Below are 23,022 nucleotides of genomic sequence, written 5' to 3' on the forward strand. Positions count from 1 at the left end.
GTGAAATCTTTATTTCCACATTGGACAACTTAGCGTAGAGGGATATCTTTGTACCTTTAGGTAACTTCATAGGTTTATTTTATCCCGATTGTATAATGCATAACAAAGTTGAGCCTTTTTAATAGTAGACGGACCAATTTGATCCTTTCTCATATAATTTTATCAGTACTATTTTAAGAGATCACAAAATTGGGCTTTTTGAGGTACAATTTCTTCTTCTTTTTTTTTTTTTTTTTTTGGTGTATGATGTAGTTTTTGGTCTTATGATTTTTGAGATTTGATGGGACTTTCCTTGTATTTCTGGTTAATTTTTTCTTTCCTGCGGGTTCTCATAAAATCTAAGGGTTAGAGTTTATTAAATACTATTGGAGATCAAAAGTGATAAATTTTGACAAACTTTGAAATATAAAAAGGGAAAAATTCAGAGACCTCCCCTCACATTTTGCTTCATTTCACTGACCTCCCCTCACGTTTGTAATATTATGTCTACCTCCCTCATTTTAACTTTTTTGTAACTAATGAACAATAACATTCATAGACTGATTTGCCCTCCCTAAGATCATGCTCTTTGGATTAATTATTATTTTATTAATATCTCATTTTCGATAAACTGAAAATAAAAATATGCCAAAGTGCTCTTCAGTCTTCTCAGCAAGGGTTCTCTTTTCCTATTCCCCTTCAAACCTCTCCAGTGTTCTCATCATAATTTTTACAAAAAAAATAATTATCTTTTACTGACCGTGTCTTCAACAAATAAAGGTAATTTACTTGTAATCTTTTTTGGAAGTATGTCAAGTGCTCCTTATGTTTTTGCTTCTAGGAATCAAGTAGTATTCTGATGGACTGGATTTGACGAATTGGGATTAAGAGGTAAAGGTCTCTATACTGCTTCATCATTTTAAAGACGTTTTTTTTATCAAAAACTTATCTAACACGTGTTGTTGGATTTTGCTTGCAATAAGATAATTATATTTTTAATATAGAAAATTTAGTTTCAGAATTTTTTTATATTTTCTTAATCAATCACAGAGTAGTTGGCAAGATACTTTATCTAAAAATTAAAACATGAAGAAACAAAAAAAGCTCAAACGTTAGGAACATGCCGGTGAACATCCCATGATATCCATTCCTGAGAAATAACTTTTTAAAGGTGGATTTATAAATTAATAATTAATCAAAAAAGCATGATCTTATGGAGGACAAATCAGTCCACATATGTTATGTTTTGTTAATAATAAATAAAATAAAGGAGTTGAAAATAAGAGAGGTAGCCGTAATATTTCTAATAAGAGGATGTTAGTGAAATGAAGCAAAAGTGAGGGAGGTTTCTGAAATTTTTCCCATATAAAAAATGCTCAAAAATATATTTAAGGCGCCATTTTAAATCGACCAAAAACACAAGGGAGAACATAAAATAGGGGAGCAGAGACACAGTTGAATTAGATCAAATATTGGGTCAAAGACTGTAACTTTGAAACAATAACTGAAATGGACAATCTTAAAGTGTCAGTCATAGGAAAACAGAAGGGAGGAGTGATTTGCCCAACGGTGTTGTGGGCAAAACCCAAATCAAAGTTAATGGAGGAGAAGTGGTTTGCCGCTATCAACTTAAAGCTCTTATTTAACGGCATTCCGAGTTTTTTGGGGCAAAACCCAAATCAAGGTTCATGGTTTTACCGATATAATCGCTCCACCTCTCCCTTGCTTCATCCACTCTTTGACTTGCTATTTCTTTCATTTACTATTTCTGTATATGCTGTTTTCTTTGCATTCCGATTCTCTCCTCTATATAGCCATTGAAGAGTTGGTGCCATCTCTTGATGACTGATACAATGCAACTCAACGATCAGACTGACCTGGAGGCTGCCTCCCCCACTCTCAAATCCTCTTCTTCCCAACATCATTTCTCTGATCCTTTCGACATTGCCAATACCAAGAAGGCGTCTTTCCACGCTCTTAAACGCTGGAGGGTAAGTCTTCTTATATTGAATTTCAATTCAGTCTTTTATGATGTCCTTTCTATTCTTAATCATTAAATTTGAGTTAATCCTCACAAACACACCTCAACTATCACTTATTCCCGAGTTTTACCTAAACTCGAGGTGTGTGTTCATACATCAATGGTGATAGTTCAGGTAGGAAAACGGGAACAACTGAAAGTTAGGGCGTGAAACTCGCGAAAAAGTGATTATTTTTATTATAAATATGCTAATGAACTCTTAGGTACCTTACAGAATCGTGTGTCTTAGCCTTTTGTTGTCAGGTTGGCATGAGTATGTTCTGTTAGTTGAACCAGTGAATCATGGTGCCTTGATAATTTTCCATATGTATTCCTTTCTTTTGCTCAGTAATTTTCATGGTGGCTAAAGTGTTCTTTTGTGTTAGAGTTTGTGACTAGTAGATTTTAAGGAAGTAATCTGCGTCGACACATTAATATCTCATTCGTCTTGTCTATAGCTTAAGAAATAATTGATCAACATTGTGCTTTATCTTTCTGATTAACCTTGATCACTGACAGGAAGCAGCACTTGTGCTTAATGCATCACGCCGATTTAGGTATACTCTCGACTTGAGAAAAGCCGAAGAGAAAGAACAAAGAAGAAGGATGATCAGAGCACACGCTCAAGTCATAAGAGTAATGATGAAATTAATTTCTATGGTGTTCTTTTGATTGCTTTAATGAATATTTCACCATCGTTGGTTTGCTTTTGTAGGCTGCACTACTTTTTAAACTCGCTGGACAAAGAGCTATTGGTATATACTTTGTAAATCCTTTTCAACTAATGCTTTATCTTGAATATCTACCAAATATTGCGGCTTCCCTTGCATAACACTGGTTAAAATACGTACTGATCAGAGGTGGAGCAAGAATTCGAAGCTTGTGGGTTCGAGATTCTAATTCGTTTAAGTTACTGGGTTCTAAATTAATAATTTATACATATTCAATGAATTTTTCAAAACAAATACTATGCTAGGTCCACCCCTGCAGCTAATAGATCACTGGCATTTGGTCATTGAATGTCTCCTATTAAAAGGAAATTTAGATTTCCGGAATATCCATGACATGAGAAAATATGAAAGAGAAACCTTTTGATTGATTAATCTGTAACCATAGTTGCTTTATTTCTTAACTCATTGCTTGCGATCTCTTTGCTCCCTCTCTCTGTCTCACCCCCTCATCCTCCTTTTCTTCTATCTATTGAGATCGTCTACTTGTAAAATTCTTCTTCTTTTCTAGGTTAACAATTTATCACATTTGACCCGTTTGGTGTACAGGTGAAGTTAGTGCTGTCATTTTGTCTCATGGTTGCACGATTGTCTATCAAGAGATCTATGTTATTGGCACATAGTTCCTTGTGCTCTGTTCTCCTACTCTTATCAGTTAATTCTAATCTTGCATAGCCACATCCTATTGCAGTTCCACGTTGACTCTTCCCTTGGTGAAGTAAATAAGAAACAAATGAAAATGTTGCTCTAGTATATTCTATTGTTTCACACTTTGTCTTTTGGAAGCACATGCAAGGTAGCCAAACTGCCTAAAGCTAATTTTAATGTAGATAGACGAAATGCTAGCAGAAGTTTCAAGATCTTAATCATCAAATGAATTTAAGGATATAGTTAACTGCAAGCCTCTGTCTTTAACTGTTGGTAGCTTAGATACTAACTATTTGTATCAGTAGCTGACCTTAAACGCTGTCATTTGCTTCATTTTTGGTATTCGTTCTGTTTGCTAGTGTTGGGTACCGAAGTTGCTCCTCTACCTCCCAGCGGTGACTATGGAATTTCACTTGAACAGCTAGCTTCAGTGACTAGGGATCACAATCTGTCTGCACTGCAACAATACGGAGGAGTAAGTTAACTTCAGTGAGTTTTAGTTTATCTTATGTAAAACCGTGCTATTAGAGAGGGTTCATCTCTATACGCATGCTGATATTGATGTTGACATCTTCAGGCCAAAGGTTTATCAGAGAAGTTAAAAACAGATATTGATTCAGGAATTGTTGATGATGATGATGAATTGTCAAAAAGAAAGAATGTGTTCGGGGCAAATACGTATCCCATGAAAAAGGGTCGCAGTTACTTGGTACTAGTTATTCCTAAGTTGTCTTGTTGAATTGATTTCTGTAAGGAGAAGTGAGATGTAACTATTATCTTTGTTCTTTGTAGAGGTTCCTTTGGGAGGCTTGGCAAGATCTGACTCTCATTATCTTAATTGTAGCTGCTGTACTATCACTGGCACTTGGAATACACACAAAGGTATTTTGTTCTTTATATTGCAAGTTTCAATCACTGCCAAAATAGGTTCATCTACTGATGATAAAAGCTCTGTATTGTACTATATCTTTTTTTCCCCTATCTTTTACCTGTCATTGGAAAACCTCTGGAAATTTCAGAGTTTTGTCACTTGTCAATTTGATTTCTATAGCAATCAGTAAAGACCTCATAGGAAAAAACAAAGCAGTTTGAACCGATTAGTTAACATATGGACACATTTGTAATTATAGAAAAAGGATCACCTTTATATGTTGTAATTAAATTAATAAGAAATCTTCTTTCTTCTTTTTCCTCTTTTGACATTCTATCGGAGTTTCTATATACTTAGCATAAACCTATGCGACTTCGCTTGCTGAGGGGCAGCCCAATGCCGCTTGCTCGGTCAAAGTTTTCCAGATGACCCTTATGAGCTAGCTTTGGAGATTAAGTTAGGTCCATGTCCATTTCTGCATGATGTTAGCAAATTCAGCTTATCCCAATTCTTGCATAGTCCGATGTTGGGCCCCCATACTACATTATCTACGCTCCAGATGTCCAGTACTGGGCGTGCAAGAGGAGGGGTGTTGAGTCCCACATTGTTTGTGAGATAAGCACGAGGACTCCTTATATGGTCTTGAGCAATCCTCATCTTATGAGCTATCTTTTGAGATTAAATTTGGCCAATATCCATTTCTTATCAAACACAAACAAGTATAATATGACAAATTAATGATGGTCCTTGATTATTGTAGGAAATCAGGAGATGTCGTTATATCATATTTAATGATGATTGTTACTAATAGTTTTTTTTTTTTTTTTTGATAAAGTTGTTACTAATAGTTTCATTCATGATTATTTATACAGGGTCTGAAAGAAGGATGGTATGATGGTGGAAGCATAACTTTTGCTGTACTTCTTGTTATATTTGTGACAGGTAATTGTTTTGCTTCTTGTTTGTCTACTACTTTTAATCCAAGTGAATTGATTTATAGAAGTCATTAAATTCTACAATGGCTTTGGCTGCTTTCTCTTTTGTCAATCCAGGTTACTGAATTTTTATTAACTACTAGAACCAATTGAAGTATATTCATTAGCATTCAAGAAAACCATGAAACTCTAATAGAATCAGACAAAAGATTCTAACCTCATAATTTCACTTAACTGATAAAAGTCCTAGCTGCAGCTTAATTTGCTATTGTATACTTCCTACTCTCTCTCTCTCTATTCATGTGTTTACCTTGGTCAAGCCACACCAGATTCGTGTTGCAGATTTCGGATCATATTTAGTTGATATTTTGGTTGCTAAAAAAACAGTTTTTTTCTTCGTTGCCTACTGGTAGCTTTAGTTCTCCACAGAACAAGTTGCATTCTTACATACATTTTCCTTCCTATCAAATAAATTGATTATTCTCTTTCTCTTTATATAATGAAAAAGTTCTTTTAATGTTCTTCAAGAATCAAGAGCTATTATATGCTTATTTGTTTTGAAGTTTAGTTATGTTTACTCTTATTCTTTTTCCTCAAACCAGGCTTCTCTTCTTTATTAGTAAAACAAAGACGTTAGCTCTTTGCTATTTTGAATTTTGAATTTCTGGGGTGAGGTGTATTCTTGTGAGTATTGCAATTGAACAATTCGATGAGTTGGAATCTTGCTTGTTGGTCATCATAATATAGCTTCCTTTCCTTTTGCCTTTGAAAGGAGAGTTCAATTTCTGTGGTACTCCTCGATGCATGTTTTTTTCCAACAGATTTAACTTGTCTAGCCTTTCAGAATGGTTTTGCAAGTTCCTATCTTGTTTTTCGGATTGTTTGTATATATCATGATTAAAGTGTAGTTCATTGTATTGCCGTGCTCCTTTATTCCCTACCAATCCTTATTTACTACTACATCTTTGATATATTGATTTGCTTATTAAATTTTCATTTAGCAACAAGTGATTACAGACAGTCCTTGCGATTTCAGAACTTAAATGAAGAAAAGCGAAATATCCAAATAGAGGTAATTGCATTTTAGGAATCAAAGACTACAATTATATTAATTACGATTCTTGTCTTATAGATGATAAACTAACAACTTGAAAATGATTTCTAAAGGTTATAAGAGATGGCCGGAGGGAGAAAATTTCAATATACGAAATTGTTGTTGGTGATGTCGTTCCTCTCAGGATAGGCGATCAGGTAAAGGTGGCAGTATAGGTTTTTTCTTCCTCTTCTCTAGTCAATTTCTGATCAAAGAGCTAGAGCTTTTTTATTCTTCCAGGTTCCTGCGGATGGAGTCTTGATCTCTGGTCATTCTCTGGCAATTGATGAGTCTAGCATGACAGGAGAAAGCAAGATTGTAAGATGGTTAGACCTTCTTGCATAGTATGTATTAGCTCATTGATCCAAATGATCTTAAATATCGTTTCATTTTTAAAGGTAAACAAGAATCAAAAGGCGCCTTTCTTGATGGCTGGTTGCAAGGTAGCAGATGGGGCTGGAACCATGCTTGTAAGATCATCGTATTTCTTTCTTTGTTTTCTTTTATTTCAATATCCCCCATCCCTTTGAGGATTTAGGAGCTAATCCATTTGGAGCAGATGACATATTAGACATTGTTTGCACTAACTTATGTCTCCTACTGCAGAATTTCTATGAGGACAAGTAGTCCTTTATGCTAAGTTGCTTGTAATTGTATAATACCTGTTTTTATCATACCTTATTATGATAGTCTGCATCATAATAGATGACCTAGTAATTGAACATACCTTGGTGTATTGGAATGGTCCTTGTTTTTCCCCGCTTGGCCATAAACTTTATTTCATTATCTCAACTTCAATTCGAAATATAATTTGCAAACTAATGTTTGTTTTACAAATTTGGTCCATTATTTCTTGAAATAGAGAATATAAGTTGGAAAACTGATTTGAAGAGTATTTCAAGTGAAACAATGGTCCACTCACAATAGTTCAACTTTTTTCCAAGTGAAATTCATGTTCAAACACGCAAAATTACTTTTTTTCAACTTCATACTCTTTTTGTTTCAACTTCAAGGAAGTTTTATCCGAACACCCCATAACGTCTTCAAAGACTATGTTTTGTTCTATATTGAAAACAAAGTTACCCTTATCACTATCTCCTTAAACATTTATTTTTATTTAGGTAACTGGTGTAGGAATCAATACTGAATGGGGATTGTTGATGGCGAGTATATCAGAGGATAGCGGTGAAGAAACTCCTTTGCAGGTTATAATTAGAATGTGTTGTCAATCACTATCAATTTCTCTACTTGTTATCCATTCTGTTTAGCTTTCAATGACAATATGGCAGGTGCGCTTGAATGGGGTTGCCACCTTTATTGGCATTGTTGGCCTTGTTGTTGCTCTCTTTGTGCTCATTGTTCTTATATGCAGGTAAAGACAATGCTTACTTCCAAAGCCATTCTGTATGCTTTGCATGCTAAATATTGCATATGACTTTAAATATTTCCTCTCACCCCCCCCCCCCCCCCCCAGGTTCTTCACTGGAAATAGCAAAAATCCAGATGGGACTACCCAGTTTGTCCGTGGACAGACCAGTGTTAGTAAAACAATGGATGGAGTTGTACATATCATCACTGCAGCTGTAAGCTCTTTCTGATCAATGTTTAAGTTTTATCTTTCAGGCTCTGTTCCATCATGCATTATATACATTGTGGATTCCAATGGACACCACTGGAGTTACAAATTTTAGTTACACTATCTAAGAATTGAAAAAGCCTTTTTCTATTGATTTCCACTGCTCTTAGGTACTGTAGTCCAGATACCTTTTGTTTATATAGCACAAATATGGGCAAGTGTCATGTCCAATGAGGATTATTAACATGGGAAATATAATTCTAGTAAGATGCCGTCTGGGTTAGATTGAACAGACAGTGCAATACTGTTCATTAACTTTATTATACGATTTAAATGTTATTTAGGACATGTTTATTACCTATCAATGAAGTAGAAGTGGAGTCTTGTCACATACTAATCAATCAACTACACGCCTGAATCCTGAACTAGTTAGGATCAGCTATGTGAGTTCTCCATATCGCCTTCGCGTTTGACATATTATTAGAGATTAACATAGTATATAAATTATATTATTGTCTTTGCTATAGATGTTTTATCCTTTCTTCTACCTTTTCTCAATGAGGCCCATAGTTTGGAAGTTTTGAGATTCTCAACTAAACTTGCCTGTATAGACTTGCGTTACTCAAAAACAGAGAGAAAGGAAGAGACATTTTCTAAATAGCCTCAAGTTCAAATGGTCACCTTCTTTGGACGTAATCCTCTAGTACTCCACATTGTTTAATGGTAAAAATGTAAGTGTCGATAAAAGATTTAGAGACGGTAAAAAATGCTCCAGATTGGTTCAACAATCTGTTAGAAGTGCCCATATCTTCTAATTTTTTATTCTGGTTTGGTCTCCAATAATGAATGGTTGTATCTTTTCTGTACAACTATTTGTCCAAGTTTTGTTGTTAATGGAAGACAATTAATTTTCTCACAGTTTCAGAACCTACAAATTCGAATGTTGTCTAACTATACAATAAGTTCTTTCAGGTCACAATTGTGGTTGTTGCTGTCCCTGAAGGTCTTCCTTTAGCTGTTACATTGACGTAAGTATGAAATAAATGCTTCTTACTCAACACTATTGACTTAATCTTCTGTGCCTTGTAATTCTCTTAAATCATTGCCTGCTCAAAATGTTGTGACAGTTTAGCATACTCAATGAAGAAAATGATGGCTGACAAGGCTTTGGTACATATAATTTTCCTCCTTTTGCTAAATCTGTTTGATTATTTATTTGAATATATAAGAATGCTGATGTTATAGTAATCATGCTTGAAATATTTTCTTTAATAATTTGCAGGTGCGCAGACTTTCAGCTTGTGAAACTATGGGCTCTGCTACAACTATTTGCAGTGATAAAACTGGAACACTGACTCTGAATCAGGTTACATTGCAGTTTCATGCTTTTGATCTTCAGAGTGACACCTTCTGTTACATCTCTGCTCTTATTCACAGATTTTATGATGACTTACATGTTTGTCTTTGTGCAGATGACAGTCGTTGAAGCCTATATCGGGGAAAAGAAGCTGGATTCACCTGAAGATGGTTCACAGTTGCATTCAGCTGTTTCTTCTCTTCTGGATGAGGGCATAACTCAGAATACATCCGGCAGTGTCTTTACTTCTAAGGTATTCGCTGTCTATTTCCTTGTCTCTCCCTAAATTATCTTTCTATCTCTCTCATACATGTGCCATGTATTTTGATTGAAAAAGTTTTAGATGAGAATTCTGAATAGTCTTCTTAGATGACATTTACTCAAAATGCTCTTGAATATTAGTCCCTACAGATCAACTCTTTAAAGAAAAATGCATGCATTGTCTTTCTTATTACACATTTTGCTCAACTGAGGAGTTGTCTCCGATCCCTTATTTTCTTTTGGTGCACCCATGTAGTTCCCATTTGTATAGAGGATTGGGTGACATTTGGAGAGAACCATATCTTGTAGGTTTCTCCTTTTTTTGGTATACACCTTGTATATGGCCAAGTTGGCCTTGTTATTATCAATGAAAACTTAAAAAAAAAAAATTACACATTTGCAGTAGTTCAGATACCTTTCCCACCTTCACCACGGCCAATACTTCTAATTTTAATTTGTTATCTAATCTGCAGAAACGATTTCTTGTTTTACTTTGGCATGCATATATTTACCCTTGTTTCATGCTATTTTTTACCAAATTTCCCCTCTTCGTAGGATGGCAAGGGAATAGAGGTTTCAGGATCTCCCACTGAAAAGGCCATTCTTTCATGGGGCGTCAAGGTAGTATTAACAACTTCTCTTTCCATTTACTTCTGTAAATCAACAAAATCTTCTTATTCAACTATTGCACAATTTATTCAGATTGGAATGAAGTTCGATGTTGTCAGATCAGAATCCATAGTTCTTCATGTCTCTCCTTTTAATTCTACAAAGAAGAGAGGAGGTGTTGCAATTAGAAAGCAGGTAATCAACTTATCTGATATTCAAGTGCTCGCAGCTTCATAATCCTGTTCGCTTTTGTTAAGGTTTCTTTAATTTTAAATTGGATATAACTTATGTCCATTTAGAGGGCTTTATTGCTCCACATAATCAGTTTAATGGGAGAACTTAGCTATTTGGTGATTTTTCTTTTCCTATAACAAGCTAATAATTGAAACCTAAAGACTTTGTGAGGCTTCAAGTATTATGTTAATATCAAAAATCAAGTTTGTAGTCTGGAAGTAAGTGTTTGCATGATGATCTAAAGCAACAAGTTATCTCTTCGCTAGACATCATAGGCTAAGTTAATCTACTCGTGTTTCGAATCAAATGATCATGTCAAAAGGTCCTCGGGCTTTAAGAACCAGAGGATTCCTATAAATGATAGCTAGCAGATGTGCTGTGGCCTCTTTGGATTTTCAAGTTGATTCATTCTTTCTTGTTTTCTTTATGGCTCACATGATAGTTTCTTCTGCTGATGCACACTTCTGATTTCCTCCAATCTGTATATATGTGTGGATGAACTCCTTAAATTATCTAAACACATATGAGGTTATTAATTGCATATTTAATGGTTTTCTTTCTTCCTTTGCAGAGTGGCTCTCGAATTCATATACATTGGAAGGGTGCAGCCGAAATTATACTGGCATCATGTACTGGCTACCTTGACTCAAATGGGTGCTTGCATTCCATTGAAAGGGAGAAGGTTAGAAGAAGTTAAGACTAGTTTCTAAGAGAGAACATTTAGATAAAATTGAGTCTTGTGAACACTTCTGTTTACTTTATGCTGTCCCAAATTTGGGCATTGAAAAAACATAAGCAAAACTAGGAATCAGAAAAGGACACTTTAGTGCAGGCTTCCTCCTTTCATCTCTTTTTATTAATTATTTTGGCTGCAGGATTTTTTGAAAGAAGCTATTGAAGATATGGCAGCAAAAAGTTTGAGGTGTGTTGCCATTGCATACCAAACTTGTAATGTAGATGAGGTTCCAACTGATGAAGAACAGCTGGCACAATGGGCTCTACCAGAAGATGACCTTATTTTGCTTGCTATACTCGGTATAAAGGTACATGTCTGTAAGGTCATGTAGTCGGGATGTTTATAGTGTCGTGAATATTGTTCTACTCATCTCCTCTCTCATGTTGAGTTTGACTACCAGGTAATTTATGACGAATACAATACCATATTCTTCGATTACTTTGTCAATCTTATGTCTGCAGCACATGTACTCCCTCCATCCTACTTTTTTTTTGAAGTTTGACCTGGCTCGACTATCGTGGGGTTTGAGAGAAATGGTGTGAATTTAGTTATTCTGTTTGATACATTTGTGTTAATAATAATTGGAAATTATCACAAGATTCAATGATGTCACATCCTATATAAAATAATAGAACTCAAGGCATTTTATAGAAAAATATATTATAGAAGTATTATACACTAAATTGACTTCTAAACTTCGTAGACAACTAAACTAAAAACTGGTCAAACAAAACGAGATGGATAGAGTATTAGAGTATACGACATCAACATTAGGTGAACTTTCTGATCTGCCTAAGTTTTGGTAGGTAGAGTTACGGGGTACCTGTACTAGTGGGAAGTAGCAGGTACCCGTTGAATTAGTCGAGGTGTGCCCAAGATGTCTGAGACATCACCTTATTTAAAAAAAAAAGTTTACTACATGGTACATATTTGTGTGCAATATTTAATATTTCATGAGTTGTATTGCAAGTTCACATTTATCTTTCTTTGCCTTTCTACATAGGATCCTTGTCGGCCAGGTGTCAAAGATGCAGTGAGACAGTGCACCGATTCTGGTGTTAAGGTAATCTTTTTGTTTGGCTGCATATGTATGAAATAATAGCCAACAAGGTGATATGATCGACTATATAATCATATCTAACTTTGTCAGGAAGAAGAATTTGCCTTTGGTCCAAGGTGATTTCTTTTTTAATTAATTGAACCTTTTTCAAACATTGAACCAGTTAATTATACTAATTTCGGATGTTTATTCTATCAAAATCCATCTTCCTCTTTACAGGAAATTTATTCGGAAATTTGGTAGGTCTTGAATGGTTTAAAATATTTCAGTTATTAGCCATTTTGAGGATGCATATAGCTTAGTATTTGTCATGGTTGTGTATGCACATTTAGCCACATGATTGTAACTCACAATTTGAAGATATCTGCAATGCATTTTGGCTTAAGCACTCGTTCTTATAAGCAAAAACTTTACTCTTGAGAACCCTAGGTGCGCATGGTGACAGGAGATAATATTCAAACAGCTAGAGCAATTGCCTTGGAGTGTGGAATTTTAACTTCAAATACTGAAGTCACAGAATTTGAAGTTATTGACGGGAAGACCTTCCGTGAGTTGTCTGAGAAGGAGCGAGAACAAGTTGCAAAAAGAATGTCGGTATGTTATCCATGAAGAGATAATAACTGATTTTTATATTTAATCTACTTGTATCTCCAGTTATATGTTGGCACATCTTGTTAAAAGTAGAAAGCCGGTTATTAGGTTATGGGAAGGTCATCTCCAAGTGACAAGCTTTTGCTTGTGCAAACACTGCGTAAACTAGGGGAGGTCGTTGCTGTTACTGGAGATGGAACTAATGATGCTCCTGCTCTGCATGAGGTTTGACGACTTTCTTATCTCTTTTTGTTCAATTGTTTAGCTCTCTTCCCCTTTTTGTGTCTTCACTAGCTGATCGTTGTACACGCTTGGTTTCTGAGCACTAACTCAAACTTTGAGAAGAAGTGGTTTGATCCTATGCTACTTGAGAAATAATGACTGAGATTTGGTTGGTCATTTTGAATTTTTTTCTTTAAAAAAAAGGGAAGATAAACTTGATGCATAGAGCACTCAATATACAAGAGGAAGGAAAAGTTAATATTAAATGAAGGTTAGGAGTTCAACTTAACCTCATTTTATTAATAACGGTTTTAAATAAGGAGAGTTTCAAAATACTCATTCCCTGAGTTATAATCATTGTTTTTGGTAGGATTTCCTACCTTAAGCTTTTCTAATCATAAAGGCTGCGTCGGTGTGGGTTCTTAATTAGATTTGCTCAATATACCTTAAGAGTATAACTGACCTCATAAATCAGTGGAATTCCCTAATGTTTGGTAGCTATCGAGGGTAGCGTTGACTACCATCTAATTCCTACTCTTGAATGTCCCTTTAGTGACTCTAATCTAGTTTTGTCCATGATGCAGTATGATCTAGAAAGCTCCTCTTATTTTTAGCACTGTATCCACAACAACAAAGATAGCTAGGCAGTTTTGTTAAATTTATGTCATATTCTATGATTTCTAGAGTAGCATTGCATTCAGTCTGACTTCTTTCCTCCAAACATCATTAGATGTTATCCCTTTAAATTTAATTTGGCCAATAATATAATCAACTTCACTAAACGTGAAGAATTTATCACTAACATAAAATATGCATAATTCAATGAGGAACAGAGATGAAAATATTTTAAAAACCACCATATAATAAGCACCTGTTATATCTAAGCTCCAACTGTATTCTACTGCAGAACATCAAAGAATAAGCACTTGTCTTTGTTAAAACCTTAACAAGTAAAGAAGATGAAGGAGAACTTGGTATATAGATGGATGTGTGATGAAGATGATCTTTTCTCCTTCGTCTTCCATTTTCCCTTTTCCTAATACTCTTCTGTTGCTTCCCTCTCAAAGACTTGATATCCGTTCAGAATGTTTCTGTTTTTTTCCCAATTAATTAGAGAGCAAAAGTCCTTTCCGATTTGAAAGTGTTTAGTAGTTTCCGCAATCGGAACCTAGGTATTGGTGAGTTCCTAGGTATTGGTGGGTGCCTATGAACTGAGAATGGCAGAAGTGCCCATATATTCGTTTGAGTACCTCCAGTAAAATGGTTTGGTTTGTCTAGGCATTTGGTAGACTTTCTCGACTCCATGGGTCTTAGCGTAAATAAATATCCATGTTTTACTTGCACAATGACTAGGTTAAGAGTTGATAACCCTAGTTTTTGATTTGACAAAAGGATTAGTATAGAAGCAGTTTGACGAAATGCGTCAGACCATATATTTAGTTGGGGTATAATATTGGTTACAGTTTCCTTGACAATATTTTGGGTCTGACCAGAAAAGTTGGACATTCAATCAGAGTGAAGGCAGTACCAAAAATAGTACAATTTGTTTGTATCTGGTAGTATCACCAACGGGACCATTGTGTTATCTGCTTCAAAATCTATTATGATACACCTCAAATAAAACTGATTCTCCTTGGTAAGTAATGTACCATGGCTTGATGCTCAGGGTTTAAAGATATTGCCGAGGTTCAGGTGTTGTATATAGTCTGGAATAGCAGCTTTTTGTGCCTAATTACATTATTCTTTTTTGAATGCTTTATTTGCTGTAATTTTATTCAATGTTATATTTTGTATTTGTCTAATGATTTTTCTGTGGTTAGTTAATCTCATTGTGTTTCAATATTTAGGCCGATATAGGCCTTTCCATGGGCATTCAAGGAACAGAAGTCGCAAAAGAAAGCTCTGACATCATTATCTTGGATGACAATTTTGCTTCCGTGGTGAAGGTGAGTTGGAGAATCTCTTTTGGTGTTTGAAGAAAATGTTAGATTGCTTTTTAGAAATTATTGTGTGTGATTATAGGTCTCAACTATGTACGATGTCAGAAATGCCTATTAAGTCTTTTCACCATTAAAACACAAGAAGGGGAGCCTTGGAACAATGGTAAGGTTGTCACCGTGTGACCTATAGGTCACGGCTTCAGGCCGTGGAAGCAGCCACTAAATCTTGCATTACGGTAGGCTGTCTACATCACACCCCTTGGGGTGCGGCCCTTCCCCGGCCCTTGCTAACACGGGATGCTTTGTCTACCAGGCTGCCCTATTTTTACCATTAAAATACAGCACATTTATCATAAACTTAACAATTCTGATGAGAACATCTTTGGGCCTATGGAGGTGGGTTTTGAGGTCAAAAGCTCATTAAAGCTCATAGATATGTATTCATGTTCTGTATTTTTATTTCAGTCTTGGAAGGTATTTTGCTAAGCTGTTAAAGGTGAATTATACCAACTTATAATGCCTCTAACAAATATAAAATCTCATTCTGAGATCATTAATTCTACATCTATTATGTTAATGTAGGGATCGTTAGCCAGTAGGTATTATAATATAGTCTGAACTTTCATTACGCCTCAACTACATATGATGTTGGGAATGCTTATTAAACATATTTATCGGAACTTCAGAATTCTGGTGAGAACATTTATTTGGACTATGAAGGGTGGTTTTGGAGGACGAAAGCACATAAAAACTCAGACATGTACTCATGTTTTATATTTTTTGTTTTGATCTTGAAAGGTAATTTTGCTGAATTTGTGAAGGTGACTTGGAATAATGTTATAATGCTTCTAAATATGTGACTACTCATTCTAAGATCACAAGTTATTATGCCACAACCATGTAGATGTTGGCCATTTTTAACCAGGAGGTATCAGAATATAGTCTGAACTTCCATTGATTTTGCAAACATATGTAACATCGGCTTATCAATTTTTGAAAGCCAACATGAAAAACGAAGTTCCGCAGATATTTTGTTAGATGATGTAGTGACAAACCGCAAGGGCAGGAAAGAGGAATCATAAAATGAGAAACAAGCAGTGCAAGCTTCTTGTTTATCTTGTTATTGCATCCCTTTGCCTTTGCATCATCAAATTTCCTAGTGGATATTATTCTTCTTTGACTGGCATGCCATCCTTTGAGCCATGTTTATTTGACAAACTTGGAGAAAGCAACCAAACACTGAGGAAGCAGATGATGTGTCTTTTTAACCCATCTCTCTGTTGTATCAGCTGGTTTTAGTTTGTCAGTGGCTCAGCGTACTAGCATAGGTGAAACCCATGGTTCTTGACTTAATTTATCTCAATGTAGGTTGTACGCTGGGGCCGTTCTGTTTATGCAAATATTCAGAAATTCATTCAGTTCCAGCTCACTGTTAATGTCGCAGCTCTTGTAATCAATGTTGTGGCAGCAGTTTCTTCTGGTGATGTTCCTCTAAACACAGTGCAGGTCCCCTCTCTCTCCTGCCCTACACAGATGCAGGAATGCATATATAATTTGTAATTTCATAGGCATAAATATGTGTATGTATAGTGTATATGGGGCTGTGTTTATCATTCAGCAGATAATGAGGACTTGCATATTATGCACTGCAGGATTCTTTTTTTTTTTTTTTTTTTTTTTTGGCTTTTGCGTTTTGCTCAAGGATACTTCTTGTTGCAGCTTCTTTGGATCAATCTCATTATGGATACTCTGGGAGCACTAGCTTTGGCTACTGAACCACCAACTGACCATCTAATGCATAGACCTCCTGTTGGTCGAAGGTCAGCAACTCTTCAAAATGGGGATTTACCATGCTATCTCCTTACCTTTCATATTACTTTTTTATGATTTCCAGTTATCATAAAATGAGTTATGCCGCAGAGCCTGCTAGATTTGAGTTTTAAAATGGTGCATGATCAGTATATCTATTATAATTTCTGGGAATGTAAGCTTGAAGCCTTCTATAGTATCGTGAAGAAACTACTGCTATGCTAGATGCATATTTTTCTATCTCCCATGATATGTGTGAGGGACGCTCCTAGTGTAATTATGCATCTACTTTTCATCCACTTATTTCCAAAAGGTGCATCAAAGATGTAGATTTTACTAATTGCTTTTGTTAGCTTCTGTGCTTTGTTTATTTTAATGTCAGAACTCCTCACTGACAGGAATAAGATTCATCATGAGACAGATATTCTTTATCTAAAATAATCTGGCTTGCACCTTCTGTATGTTCCCTAATATTTGTTTTTCTAGTTCACGGCTCCGTATATGATTCTTTTGAAGAAAAAAGAGAAAACAGACAGAGAGTGTTGTTTTGCTTATTTTACTGTGTCTCAAGAATGCATTAAGGCTTTTTACATGCTCTGACACTACCATTTGTGTAATTTAGGGAACCTCTGGTAACAAATATCATGTGGAGGAACTTGTTGATTCAGGTCTGTGGCCTCACTGATATAACATCATTGTTTCGTTTTATCTTGTTATTTTCACCTTAAAGAAGAAATTTTAATAGCATGCCTTTTTTATAAACAAAATTGGTTATTTTCTTTTCTGTAGGCTCTCTACCAAATCGGAATCCTTCTTGTTCTCAATTTCCAGGGCAAGAGTATTCTCAGCTTAGAGCATGATGACCCAAAATATGCTAATATGGTGAAGAATACCTTAATTTTCAACACATTTGTTTTCTGCCAAGTAAGTTTTTTCATCTTAGTGCAAAGGAGAAGAAGTCTGGGTCTGAGATGTCATTAAAATTATTGTCTTATCTGATGAAAAAGGAAAATGTGTATGCTGTGTATTTTCTTAAATGGTTGTCGATAATCTTCATTCTTCACTTGTCTAACTAGTTCAAATACAGATATTCAATGAGGTTAATGCTCGAAAGCCAGATGAAATTAATGTCTTTACCGGTGTGACCAAAAACCCCCTCTTTACTGGGGTTGTGGGAACTACTCTCATACTTCAGGTGAGATATCTTTCAACGTGGATATATTTCTGATTACAATTCTTTCTTTATGTTTCATCACTGACTAGCATATTCCTCCATACAACAGATCATTATCATCGAGTTCCTTGGAAAATTTACCTCAACCGTTAGAGTCAGTTGGAAATTATGGTTGGTTTCACTTGCCATTGGTATTATCAGGTAGTGTACAGCACGATTTTGTGGGTTTTTGTTGGGTTGACTAGCCATTATCTCATCCGCATGTCAACATCTTTGTTTTATTGTCACAGCTGGCCTCTTGCTGCTGCAGGAAAATTGATCCCAGTTCCAAAGACCCCCTTGGGTAAGGTCTTCATCAAATCGTATCAGCGATGCATTGCAGCTCGTAATGCATGAATAAATTGCTTTCATGCAGATCTACTGTCCTACTTGGTTGTATATATGTGTAGTACGTATGATTAGTGTTTGTTAGTGCTGAATTGGAAGAAAAAAGAACCCAAAAAAGATTACGATGACATTAGAAAGCAATCCTAGAGTGTGTTGTTTATAGTACATGACAGACATATATTACTGTCCACTAGGTTTTATAATAGTTATACAACATAACTTAGCATTTGTTAATGCTGAATGGGAAGAAAAGAGAATCCCAAAAAAGTTGAGATAGACATTAGAAAGCAAGCCGAAAGCATGTTGCATGATAAATATGTATATATTTCTTTTACAGAACAGAAATACTGTAGTAAGTTCAAATCTTGTTTATAGTAATTTGTTTATATGTATATGTATGGAACTTGGAAGATATGTCCATTAGAAACCAACCTGAAAAAGTACGTTGCTTATAGTACATGATAAATAATTAAATATGTATATTTTCTTTTACGGAACAGGAGTTAAGTAGCAAGTTTAAATCTTGTTTATTGTAATTTGTGTGATTGTATCTATGGATATGTATGGGAGATATGTATTTTTTTCCCGCCGAACAGGTGTATTAATTTTGGTGTAGCAGTTGTGTTTGCATTCATTCACAAATGCCAACGGCAAGAGCATAATAATTAGTGTCAACGTGTGCCCTCGCTAGAACCTTACACAGTCAAACCTCTCTATTACAACATTGTTGGGTCCGAAATTTTTCAGCTGTTATACACCTATAACAGCATTGACATTTAAATAATACTTTCTTTGTTATAGACAAAAAAGATGCATAAAATCTAATTTTCATTTTTAATGGTCAACTTCTAAGCTTCTTTGTATAACGAAGAAAAATCCTTTAATGATGAAAGTATATATATTCATATGACATTTTTTGTCATAAATAGTGTATTAAATGCTCACATATTTGGTTAAAATCACTACACTTATTATTGGTAATCATAAATATTCTATTTTTATAAAGATGGTTAATTATTATATTGCAAAAAAAAAAAAAAAAACTTGTTATATGGGGGGTAATTTTACAAAGAGCATACTGTTATAAAGTTGGTTGTTGTTGTTATAGAGAAGTAAAATATAACATAAAAAATCAATTTCGGAAAAACTTGATTGTTATAAAAAGATGTTATATGCGATATCCTTATCGGTCATGATCATGTTACTGTATTTAAACTCATCAGACCAAAAGATTTTTGTAGAAAGGTGTACGATTTTATGTTTTAGAATGAAAATGAATGAAACAAAAGGTTTGTTTTCCCCAGGGTATAGGAGCCAAATACATCGGTGACATTTTAGAAATAGGTGCTTAGTGCATCATTTCTGTTCCTCTCAACAAAAACGTAAAGTCGACAGCGGCATAATGAAACTCAAAATGTTCAAGGTTTTCCATTCAAAATCACTATATTTGTATGACAATACCGTATGTCCAACAAATGATAAACTTCAACACAACTTGTTTGGGGCTGAAGTGGGAGGGAGCTTGATCTCTTCCACCAAAACCTCTACAAATGAACCCCAGAAAGGTCTATCTAAATATTGATCACTGCAAACTTTAGAAGCAAACTTGTGTCTTCTGTAAACAAAAGTTGAAAGAACTGCAGCACTAGAGCGAGCCCATCGCACATCGTAATAGTACAGTATATTGGGTCATTGATCTTTTCTTCGCAACGAGCTAACAGAAGCACGAATAGGCAAAGTGGTTCTTTTTTGAGACATAATGAGATAAGTAGTCTGTTGAAGAAGCAGAAGAACCAGCAATATCAGCTGGAACTAGTATCTGAGTCTTTCCAGAAGCGATTCTCTTGCCAGCCACATTGGCATAAAATAGACCCGAGATGGCTGGTACAAATACATCACTCTGAGAACACATGTAAAAATCGATAACTTTCTCCAGTTCAGAATTCTCCGTGTCAAGAAATTTTGCCTTTTTGTCTATGGGCATTATGCTTTCCTGCAATTGCATTTCGAAGCAAGTTAAGATTCGAAACAAAGACTAAACACACATACACATACATCTGGACCTGTTCTCTTATTAAAAAGTGAAACATGAAATGGTAAGAATGACACAGAAGAAACTTTACCTTAGTGTATGTTCTAGGAAAGAGATCCTTTAATGCATCAAGGCTGCTATCCCACCTAGATTGAGTAAGATATATAGTTGTATCTTTGTTGAAACCAAGTTTTCTCAAAAACATAGCTATCTCTTGTGGACCATAGCAACTTTTTGATTTAGAAGCACTGTTTCCTTGGCAACTTTTTTTCTCCAATATATCAACCCTTAGATCCACCGCGATAAACTGTCCATTTGATTTCCTACTCAAAGCTCTTAAGCGCTCCATCATAGACTCAACTACTCCATTAACTTCAGGCTGAACCTCTAGAGTTCCAAACATCCCCAAACATGCAGTTGAGTCGATGTTGCTATTCTCTTTCGTTTTTTTCATGTTTACTGATGGAAAATACGTCGCTAGCCTTATGTTCCCCTTTGATCTGAAAATTGGCTCGATGTTAACAGCAATGTGTTCTTCAGTAACTCTGCTAGGAACCTTCACAACTGCTAGATTCCTTCCTGAGACTTTTGATGGCTTAGATTTAGCTACTTTTACCACCCCATCAAGGCTTTTCACAAACTGCTCAACATCATAGACGTCTTCAAATTTCCTGAAAGTCGCAAAATTATGAGCCCTGGATGATGTGAATACTATATCATGAATCTGTAGATATGGAAAAACTTAAAGGTAAGCTGTTCGAATATTCACAAATCTACTGTAACTTTTGCTTTTACCCCCAGAGTTTGAAAAATAACTAGAAGATAAAGTTTCTTTTGCAGTTACACTACACTAGTACACTACATGAATCTGTTAAAAAACTAAAAACTCAGTCTCCGTTTGAAACAAGCAGCACAATTACAGTAGAATAACTAGATGGTGCAATGCCAGTTTAAACACTGACCTTTTATCACCAGGTTCAGTTCCCCTTATGTCTGGGAGTACAAGAGTTGCGTGCAGATATCTTGCTATTACCACTGCATCAGCAATCTGAAAATTGACACAGAGAAGAGGCATACAACACTAAATTCAGCCATCGTAAACTAATTATAACTCAAAAAGTGAAGTTGAAGGCAACAAAAGCAGCAATTTCTGGTTGAATAGTAGAGGTTGAACAATATATATACCTGAGAGACGTGATATTCAGGACCATTAGTGAGCGAGAAGGTAACATATCCTTGTGATTCGTCAGCTTCCTCTGTTAGAGCAATCATATAAGAAGAGATTAAAAGAATATGCTGGAAAGAAATGAGTCTGTACTCCCTTAAAAGATAGATCTCTCACCAAGAACTGGTTTAGTCCAACATGAGTTTAGAGATTCCCCATCCTCTTTCCAAGGCCCACCAACTAGACTTTGCTTTCTGGTACCATGAATTGATATTTCTGAATCCACCTTGGTAAAGATAAAAGGAAATCAGAATTGATCAAATGTAAATTCTTTGATAAAGTGAAAAAAGAAGATAACTTTACTTCATAATCACTCTTTCATCATTATGAAGTGCTTTTAACGGGATCTGTGAATACAAAGTGGTAAACAAGATGGAGTACAAGATTTGAAAGAAAGAGACAAATTGGTGGGATCTCGAGAAACTGGGAAGGGTATTCCAGTTAATGTCTTCCAACGGTTTAGACAAGTGAAGCTGCTGTATCTAATTGGATTTCATAAAGCAACAAAAGTAGACGGAGAAACAAACAAAGATATTTGAGGAAAAAACAGAGCAGGAGAAGAACAAGTGTCAAGCTACAATCTGGATCACTAGAATACAATATGGAGAAGTACAAACAAAATAGAACCAATTAAAGTGGCACAATGAAAATATGAAAAGATGCAGTCTTGAAGAATATATAGCAACATTAAGGAAATGAAAATTGCAGTAATGAAAGGTGAAGGGGATTACAGGAAGGGCATCAAAATGGTCCCTTTTGATCATATCTCCAAGCATAACGAACATAGTGATAGTAAGAACACCAGCCAAGACCTGTCTCGGATCCACAGCCATCTTTAATTCACCAGCAATGTATTGAATAGTAACTGTGGTGGTGACTGAGAAGAGCAAACTACTGAACCAGTCCAAATGATAAATGATGGATTGTAATATATATAGAATATGCTTTGGATATTGGAACAAGCAGAAGCTAAAACCCGGACAGTGATTTAGTAATACACACACTACAATGTTTACATTACTACTCACTACTAGTATTATATATTTCTGTGTACGTAGGGCCCAGACAGTGTTTAGTGTGTGTGTTGGAGTAAGTTAAAAGTGTGTCGGAGAGAGGGCGACTCTGTCTTCTTCCACCGACACTTCTCTTTTCTTCACCTAAACCCAACCTTCTTTTTCAAATTAACCATCTTTATTTTTATTCACCTTGAACTAATTTTTCTTAAATTTTTAATGTAGTGTTTGAGTAATGTTTTAACCTTGGATAAGCATAAAGAGGCTTTTACATTAGAATAGAAACAGTCTTTTTTAGCAAAATTATAGTACTAATTGTCTCACATTCATTTTTTATTAAGCATCGGATACCGTGTAACTTATGTGTTCACGTAAATTATAATGACTTTTGTTTAGACTATATATAGTAAGAAATTTATTAAATGCCCATAAATAGTGATTTTAAACTCAAATATTATTATTATTATTATTATATATTAATTTGAGGTTAGGTAGGAATTAAGTGTAAATCCGAATATGCTT

General features: G+C 35.2%; 2 protein-coding genes across 6 annotated transcripts; one reads left to right on the forward strand and one right to left on the reverse strand.

Annotated features, from left to right (window-relative positions):
• The first annotated feature begins 1,556 nt into the window (after positions 1–1,556).
• LOC132055243 (calcium-transporting ATPase 9, plasma membrane-type) lies at positions 1,557–18,616 on the forward strand. Of its 5 annotated transcripts, XM_059446965.1 has the most exons (34): positions 1,557–1,663; positions 1,851–1,970; positions 2,519–2,635; positions 2,715–2,754; positions 3,735–3,850; positions 3,953–4,084; positions 4,168–4,257; positions 5,119–5,188; positions 6,183–6,253; positions 6,349–6,432; positions 6,515–6,592; positions 6,673–6,744; positions 7,396–7,479; positions 7,564–7,646; positions 7,749–7,857; positions 8,823–8,878; positions 8,978–9,020; positions 9,133–9,216; positions 9,323–9,460; positions 10,024–10,089; positions 10,171–10,272; positions 10,883–10,993; positions 11,187–11,354; positions 12,051–12,110; positions 12,537–12,701; positions 12,807–12,923; positions 14,768–14,866; positions 16,229–16,366; positions 16,580–16,680; positions 17,292–17,337; positions 17,459–17,593; positions 17,757–17,864; positions 17,953–18,044; positions 18,134–18,616. In XM_059446965.1, the coding sequence occupies exons 3-34, from the start codon at positions 2,606–2,608 to the stop codon at positions 18,237–18,239; spliced, it is 2,994 nt and encodes a 997-aa protein (XP_059302948.1). In that variant the 5' UTR covers positions 1,557–1,663; positions 1,851–1,970; positions 2,519–2,605; the 3' UTR covers positions 18,240–18,616. The 5 variants fall into 5 exon arrangements, with proteins under 5 accessions (XP_059302948.1, XP_059302944.1, XP_059302947.1 ...); XM_059446961.1 differs by lacking the exon at positions 1,557–1,663 and having other exon boundaries at positions 1,763–1,970; XM_059446964.1 differs by lacking the exon at positions 1,557–1,663 and having other exon boundaries at positions 1,763–1,970; positions 18,154–18,616.
• Positions 18,617–19,633: 1,017 nt separating this feature from the next.
• On the reverse strand, positions 19,634–22,605 carry LOC132055244 (protein MANNAN SYNTHESIS-RELATED 1). Its single transcript, XM_059446966.1, has 6 exons — positions 22,219–22,605; positions 21,605–21,713; positions 21,448–21,518; positions 21,225–21,310; positions 20,354–20,933; positions 19,634–20,223 (listed from the first exon to the last, which is right to left on the reverse strand). The coding sequence occupies exons 1-6, from the start codon at positions 22,318–22,320 to the stop codon at positions 19,945–19,947; spliced, it is 1,227 nt and encodes a 408-aa protein (XP_059302949.1). The 5' UTR covers positions 22,321–22,605; the 3' UTR covers positions 19,634–19,944.
• Positions 22,606–23,022: the final 417 nt, after the last annotated feature.

Source organism: Lycium ferocissimum, chromosome 5 (assembly GCF_029784015.1).
Source record: "Lycium ferocissimum isolate CSIRO_LF1 chromosome 5, AGI_CSIRO_Lferr_CH_V1, whole genome shotgun sequence".
NCBI classification, from domain to species: Eukaryota; Viridiplantae; Streptophyta; class Magnoliopsida; order Solanales; family Solanaceae; genus Lycium; species Lycium ferocissimum.

Coding starts and splice junctions, on each gene's coding strand:
- LOC132055243 (XM_059446961.1), top strand. CDS start 1,821: ATGACTGATACAATGCAACTCAACGATCAGACTGACCTGGAGGCTGCC. Junction 2,755..3,734: donor CGCTGGACAAAGAGCTATTG/GTATATACTTTG, acceptor TCTGTTTGCTAG/TGTTGGGTACCGAAGTTGCT. Junction 10,273..10,882: donor GTGTTGCAATTAGAAAGCAG/GTAATCAACTTA, acceptor CTTCCTTTGCAG/AGTGGCTCTCGAATTCATAT.
- LOC132055244 (XM_059446966.1), bottom strand. CDS start 22,320: ATGGCTGTGGATCCGAGACAGGTCTTGGCTGGTGTTCTTACTATCACT. Junction 21,519..21,604: donor TTGGACTAAACCAGTTCTTG/GTGAGAGATCTA, acceptor TTGCTCTAACAG/AGGAAGCTGACGAATCACAA. Junction 20,224..20,353: donor TTCCTAGAACATACACTAAG/GTAAAGTTTCTT, acceptor ATGCAATTGCAG/GAAAGCATAATGCCCATAGA.